Raw genomic sequence first — 7,338 nt, forward strand, 5'->3', positions numbered from 1 at the left:
CTTCATACTATAAATATAAACTATAGGAAACTAATTCAAACAATGAAATTACGATCTTTACAAAAAATTAAAAAGTCAACCTAAAAAGTCAACCCGGTCCCGTGCCTCAGAACCCGACCAAAATTACAAAATTCGAATATCCATTCGATAACGAGTCCAACCATACAAGAATTACTCAAATCTGACCTCAAATCATTTTTCAAAACTCAAAAATTTAGTCTAGGAAGTTTCTACCATTTCCCCCCAATTTCCAACTCAAACCACTAATTAAATGATAAAATTATCAACAGATTCATGTAAATTAACCAAAATCGAGTTAGGATTCCTTACCCCAAAGTTTTCCTTGAAGAACCCTCAAAATATCGCCTCCCCCCCGAGCTCTCTAAGTCCAAAAATGGATTATGAATCAAACCCTCAAATTTTCTTATTTCTGCCTAGTGACTTCCGCTTCTGCCACCTTTTTGTCGCTTTTACGACACTGCACCTGCGGAAAAACTATCTCAGGTGCGGATTCCACTTAAGCCCAGAAGTCTCGCACCTGCAGACCTCTATTCGCTTATGCGCAAGGGTGTCTGCGGACATTGTCCGCTTCTGCGATCCAAGGCCTCCCTGGCCTTCTCCGCTTTTGCGATCCAAGACCTCCCTGGCCTTCTCCGCTTCTGCGATCCAAGGTCTCCTTGGCCTTCTCCGCTTCTGCGATGCACTCCTCGCATCGGCGAGTCTGCTTGTGCGGAACATGGACTGCACTTACGGTCCCAATTGACCATGACAAAACACTCTTGCGGCTCGAGGGATGCTTTTGCGGCCCAAAATTCGCAGGTGCGATTGCACCCGAAGTAGCAGTGCTTCAGCAATCTCATAAATCTAAACTTGTTCCGGATTCGATCAGAATCACACCCGGGGCCCCCGGGACCCCTTCCGAATATACAAACAAGTTATAAAATACATAACGGACCTACTCGAGGCAAAAAATCACATCAAACAATATCAATTTTACGAATCATTACTCAAATTCAAGCATATGAACTATAAACTTCCGAATTCCGAAACCAATGATCATTCATACCAAAATAACTCCGATTGACTCCAAATTTTGCACACAAGTCATAAATGATATTACGTACCTATTTTAACTTCCGGAATCGGGATCCGACCTCGATATTAATAAAGTCAACTCCCGATCAAACTTTCCAATCTTCCAAACCTTCAACTTTCCACTTTCAACTTTCGCCAATTCACGCCGAAATGACCTACGGACCTCCAAATCAACATTCGTACACGCTCCTAAGTCTAAAATCACCATGCAGAGATATTGTAACCATCAAAACTCCATTCCGGATTCGTCTACTCAAAAATTAAACTACGATCAACTCTAACAACTTAAGCCTCCAACTTCGGGACTATTTATCCCATTTTACTCTGAAACTCATCCGAACCACAACCAAACACCCACGACAAGTCACATAATCACGATACAATATAGATGAGGCAATAAATAGATTATAGGGATAAAAATACTTAAAACGACCGGTCGAGTCGTTACATTTAAACTCACTCATTAGGGAAGTTCTTTCAACAACACAATTGTTACTATGAAGTTGAAACAAATAATCAACAAGGTCATGGACATTAGTACTTTGAGTGATCTCTCCACTTAAAGCATCAATACCCTCAGAATAAGGCACATATTCAACTTCTCCTTATTTTTTAAATAGATTATTCATAAGGTCATCCCATATAAGACCATCGAGTTCAGACTCATAGGGGTGATTGTTATCCCGACTATTGAGCTAAACTAGTGAATCATCACAACAAGCCTCATGATTTGCAACAAAAGATTAACTAGGCTCATAAGAATCACAGCTAACACAAGCACCTATACGATAATCAGATTCTCTCAAAGAAAGGGAGTTATGATTAGTCATTATACCTCGAGTTATTCCCAGAAGCTCTTCTTTACCTTTGTTTCTTATACTTAAGAATGGATCATTATGCTTTAATATTGTATCCTCTAGCTTTTCCCGACCACTTGAAATAGTGCATCTTGCATGGGTTCCTCTAATTTGTCAAAGGTATCCTTGAAGGCCTGCACATTAGAGAAATACATACTAGACAAAGAAGGTGTTAACAAGTCAGAATGAAGACGAGAAATATTCTCACTCAAACTTTCTTTTGCAACACTCTCTTCTCTACTTTCACTCGAATTTTTATCTTTTACATCTCTCTCACATTACTCATCTCAACCTCTACTTTTGCCTCTATTAAATTGTGAATTGTCACTCCCTTACTTCTCTCTTTCTTTTGTCTTGCTTGATCACTTTTATTTGTTGCAGATGGAGTTAAACATGAAGAAAAATCTTTCGTTAGAAGCTCTCCTTTTGGAAGGCTTCCATGCTTTGATGTTCTTGGGTAATCAAAAGAAATAGATTTCTCCTCCTCCTATAAGCCTCATTCTTCTTGTGCAAACTTGCTTCTCAAATGAAACTTCATTGTATCCCAACTCTCAATGGATGGACATGAAGTGCCTTTAAAGGTAGTTTCACGGCTGTACCACCACAAAGAAGCATTCCTATGAAGTGCTTTAGTAACCAGATCCAACTTTTTACTTTCCGAACATGGATAAGATGCAAAGACATCGTCCACCTTGCTCTCCCAATTAAGGTAGGCATTCAGACCATGAATTCCTTCAAAGAATGGCATCAATATCTTATAAGAGTAGTTTCCAAGGATCAAACTTACCTCACTCCCTTGTAACTTATTTTTTCATATTTTTTTCTTTCATGTTCCTTGATTCAACTCCACATATTCCATTACTTGCATGATATTTATCATACTTGTTGGTAACATACTCGTATGAATCATAACCGTATGAATTATGATAAGGAACATACCATGTTTCATCATCACTTGAGTCATTGCCTGAATCATGACAAGGAATACACCCATCGTAGTCCCCACAAGAATTACATAAATTTCTTCCTCCATCATCTTCATCATAGGAATCCCAACATTCGTCATCACTATATTCAACCATTCTTTCACCCCAATCGCTTGAATCTGCAGAAGACACGCTTATAGGAAAAATAATTGATTAGTAATAAGAGAATCCCATAATAGCACACCTCATGTAGTTTGATTCAAACAAGCCCACTCAACCTCTTGTGTTTTGTCTCACATTTAGGATATAATCTCTGCCTCTCTCCTTGGAAATCCTCAAAGTTTGAGATAAACTCACAAATCACCTATCCAAGAATGAGTTTTTCTTGAAAGTAATTTAAGAGTGGAGTTTATGTAATCAAGAACAGACTTTATAACTAAGTACGAGAGCCAAGAAATTTCTACGAAAATAACGACAAAAGCACGAACGAATTGGCACGAAAGAAATAGTTAGTTTCAAATATTAAGAGTGGTTTAATGCGAACTAGCACTAGTTCGTCCTTAACAAGAATCCCCAATGAATCTTTCTTACCCAAAAGTAATCTTCCCCCAACAATCAACAAGAACACTTTAATAATTTTTTTTTTGAAACTCAAGAACAATTTTTTTTTTGTAAGCAACTCACTAAGGTTTAGTCGAAAACAAGAACTATAATTTTTTTTGCCATTTTTTTTTTACTAATTTGGATCTTGATTTCAAGATTGGGGAACATGGGCTTGTTAGAAAAATACCCGAGCCTTCGCTCTGATACCATCCGAGATAAACAAAATAGCGAAATATAAAAATAACAATAATTAAAGTAAAAACTAATGATAGGTTTGATTAAGATAATCAAAAGTAGTCCGAACAATGAAATATAGAAGAAAATCTAGAACCCTAAGTGAACGTCTCAAGCAACAATCGAATTACTATTCGATCGCCTCCCAATAACGACAAATTAGAAACCCTAGATATAAAGAAAGGAGAAGATGATTACACTCAAGAACCCAAGTCTTGAAAACAGGTAATCCAAAGTCGAACTCGAACCAAGAGGTTCCAAATCTCTCTCAAGAGTTTTCTTATGTCAAAATATGCTAAGTTGCTAATGAAATAACCCTAGGCTATTATAAATATCCGATGGGTAAAATAGAAAAAAGTTTGAAAGTTAATTTTCCAAAAAATCTCGCTAGGCCAAACCGTAGCCCCAACCTTAACCCCAACCGTAACACACAACTGAATCGTGACGAATTCGAGAAGCTTATTTTCTTCAGCTCTTCAGGCCCCTCTTGAACCGCATATAACGGTTGGTGAAACCGTGTCACACGATTTGACTTGGGATCTTGATTCTTCAATTCTCAAGACTCCAAACATAGTATTCTTTGCATGAATCCTCCAAGTAACTCTCCAAACATCTTCTAATCAATTGTTGAAGATCATGCAAGTCTTTAGCTTGCATCTCGTGGACGTTCTTGGACTTAGAGCGGATCAATGATCCACTAAATAATTTGGGGTCATTCTCAATATTCTCCATTTTGCCCCTACTATCAAGGATCATATTCGAGAAAGGTATTTGAAGAAAAGAATCAGCAAAACCAACTGAGTTGCAGCATTAGCAAGCTGCATGGGGTGGTATGACATGTCACCTTTTTAGCCCATTCTTCCATGAATTACCCTATTTTGTAGATTCATTATTCATCTAAGTTTCGAGGTTGGAAACAGTAATTTTTTTGGTTAACACGAATGGGACAACAAAGGGTTGATTTAAAGAAAAAAGAGATGGTCAATTACACATTCGTTTAAAAGTGACTCTCAATAGGTTTTTGGACATAGAATTTGTAATTTTTGAAAAAAAGTAATATTTAAAAAAATGATATTTAGAATTTAGAATTATGTTTGGACATGCATTTCACTTGATTTTTTTTTTTAATTTTGTGAGGGGGAAAAAAGTTTTTTCCGAAAAATTTATTTTTCGAAAGATCTCCAAAAATTCACAAATTTTCATGAACAACCACATTTTTTAAAATAAATTCCAGAAAAAAAAAACTATAGACAGACGGTACATCAGTGTGGGAACATGGACAATTTATTAATTTGACTTCAAAATTATTGGTTCATCAAAGTCCAATAAAATGAAAGAAAATAAAGAAAGACAACAAAGAAGTGTTGAGTGCTTTCATGAGCCGACACTCTTTCGAAAACAACCTCCTCTGCTGACACAAGACATAAATAATGATTGCGTATAGATTACCCTCCAAATCCCACTTATAAAAATAAATATAGTATGTTATTATTGTACAACAAAAAGGTGTTTGAAACTTTGAAATTGAATAGCTTTTTTTCCCTCTTTATCAACTAGTGGTTTCTTCTCTTAGTTATGCGCAATTAAAATAAAAAGGAACAAAGTGAGCTGGTAATAACGCGATTGCAACAAAAAGAAAAATTATTTTTTCCTTGGCTATCGAGTACAGAGAGGCAGATATTTGTCTTTATTTTGAATAAAGTAGTAATTACTTTTAAGCTCAATTTTCCCTCACTACTTTACGGTAAGATTAACATTACTAGTATCTTTCTTTCTTTACTTGTCATATTTTTTTTGGGGTTGGTAGCTTATGTTTTACCACCAAAAATATTCACCTTTTTATCCTTAATTAAATTAATTTTCACCTTCTCCGAATCTCCATTGACTAAAGGGGAACTAGATGAGACAAAATGGGTGAGTTCTTTCCAATTTAAGTGAGTTGTAGGCTAAGCAATTTCTTGGCCAAATTTTTTCAAGAAAAATTATTCTCCATTTTCCCAAAAACCTCTTCTTTAACCCCTTTTGTCCCCTCTTTATATTTCTGCTACTGTTTTGAGGACGATTCATTTGTTCACTTTTTCCTAAAAATTGGGTTGCATTTCAAGCCCTTGTGCCTTGTTAGCCTCTTTCCTCAACTGGGTATGCCTTAAATTTTTAGCTTATTGTGTGAATTCTTTAGGGTTTCAATTTTTTTCCTGAAAGAGTTCCATGATTCTTTTTTATGTGGATTTACTTTAGTGTATTTCTCTTCACCATTGCTTGTTCTGTACGAGGTCCCAATTTATCTTTAGTGGGGTTTTAGTATTTGATATTTTACTTTACTTTTAAGTGATATTTTGTGGGTTTTCTTTAATGTTTATGTTCTTTAACTCTGCTTATATTGTACCATTGAGATGTTCACTGTTACTGGTTTTTGGTTGGACTTAACATTTGGGATTTGGCTTTACTGTTAGTAGGCTAGATCGAGTATAAAAGTTGGTGTGAATTTCCAGGTTCCTTTGTGAAAGTTTGTGATTCTATTTATTTTGGTGATTTCTTGATTTATTGTTGTGTTTGTTCGAACCTTGATAGAGGCAATGTCGCAAGGTTACGCCATTGAGCTCTACTTTGATCCTGCATTGGAAAACCAGGTCCTGAAGGCTTGGAATGTATTGGCTCGGCGCCAGATTAGCACTCAGCTTATTGAGATTGAGTCTAGGCCTCACATTACCCTCTTCTCGAGTCCCTATATTGATCCATTGAAGCTTGAGAACGTTGTAAAGAGTTTTTCGTCCAAGCAAGAATCTTTGCCTCTGTCCTTTGGTTCAATTGGAAGCCTCCCAAGTGACGACAACGTTCTGTTTCTTGCTCCAACTCCAACTTTGTCTCTCCTTCAGTTCCACTCACAGTTGTTTGAAGCTATGAAAAAGGAGGGAATTGAAATTGGGGAGGAGCATCGTCCTGATACATGGATTCCTTATTGCCCAGTAGCTGAAGAAGTGCCTAAAACTCGTATGGGCGAGGCATTCACTGTTTTGAGGGATCTGAAATTACCTGTTGCTGGATATGCTATGGAAATTGCACTTGTCGAGTATCCTCCAGTGCGTGAAGTGTTTTCTTTTGTGCTTGGGAATACAGTTGAATCATGAAGCTTCAGACATGTGATTCTGTTGATTTTAGCTTAGGTTTGTATCTTCCATTTCCTATATAGGTGCTATTTTAGAAACTAATATAGATGGTTAAGAATGCTATATAGTTTCTAAATAATCATTTGCTTTGCCGACATATAAGTAATTTCTAATTCTTTTCTTTTGTACTTGCAAATGAGATTTTGATCTCTTATGTCAGTGTTTGTGATAACAAGCTTATTTTTCCCCCTATCATTGGCAATTCGCTGCTGGATCTCTATTACCATAATAGGAACATCATTTGCTTATGTGTTCTATTACGTAAGTCTTGAACGTGGTTTTTCCTATGTGTTCTACTTTCTAAATCTTGAATATGGTTTTCGTTATTAGAATCCGTATACTTTAGTGCTTGTCATGTGAGGTAAATTTGCTTGTGTTAAATAATGTTGACTTTAACATTAATTGCTTAGACCTTCTAATTTGCTAGTCTCAAATATGATGTTCTTTCATTAGATT

General features: G+C 36.3%; 1 protein-coding gene across 1 annotated transcript; it reads left to right on the forward strand.

The window, feature by feature from the left end:
• Positions 1–5,508: 5,508 nt before the first annotated feature.
• LOC107805393 (uncharacterized) lies at positions 5,509–7,072 on the forward strand. The gene is made up of 2 exons (XM_016629422.2): positions 5,509–5,854; positions 6,287–7,072. The coding sequence occupies exon 2, from the start codon at positions 6,292–6,294 to the stop codon at positions 6,841–6,843; it is 552 nt and encodes a 183-aa protein (XP_016484908.1). The 5' UTR covers positions 5,509–5,854; positions 6,287–6,291; the 3' UTR covers positions 6,844–7,072.
• The last annotated feature ends 266 nt before the right edge of the window (positions 7,073–7,338 follow it).

Source organism: Nicotiana tabacum, chromosome 17 (genome assembly GCF_000715075.1).
Source record: "Nicotiana tabacum cultivar K326 chromosome 17, ASM71507v2, whole genome shotgun sequence".
Taxonomy (NCBI): domain Eukaryota; kingdom Viridiplantae; phylum Streptophyta; class Magnoliopsida; order Solanales; family Solanaceae; genus Nicotiana; species Nicotiana tabacum.

Bases quoted from the DNA above. Each gene is read 5' to 3' on its own strand.
- LOC107805393 (XM_016629422.2), top strand. From the start codon at position 6,292: ATGTCGCAAGGTTACGCCATTGAGCTCTACTTTGATCCTGCATTGGAA.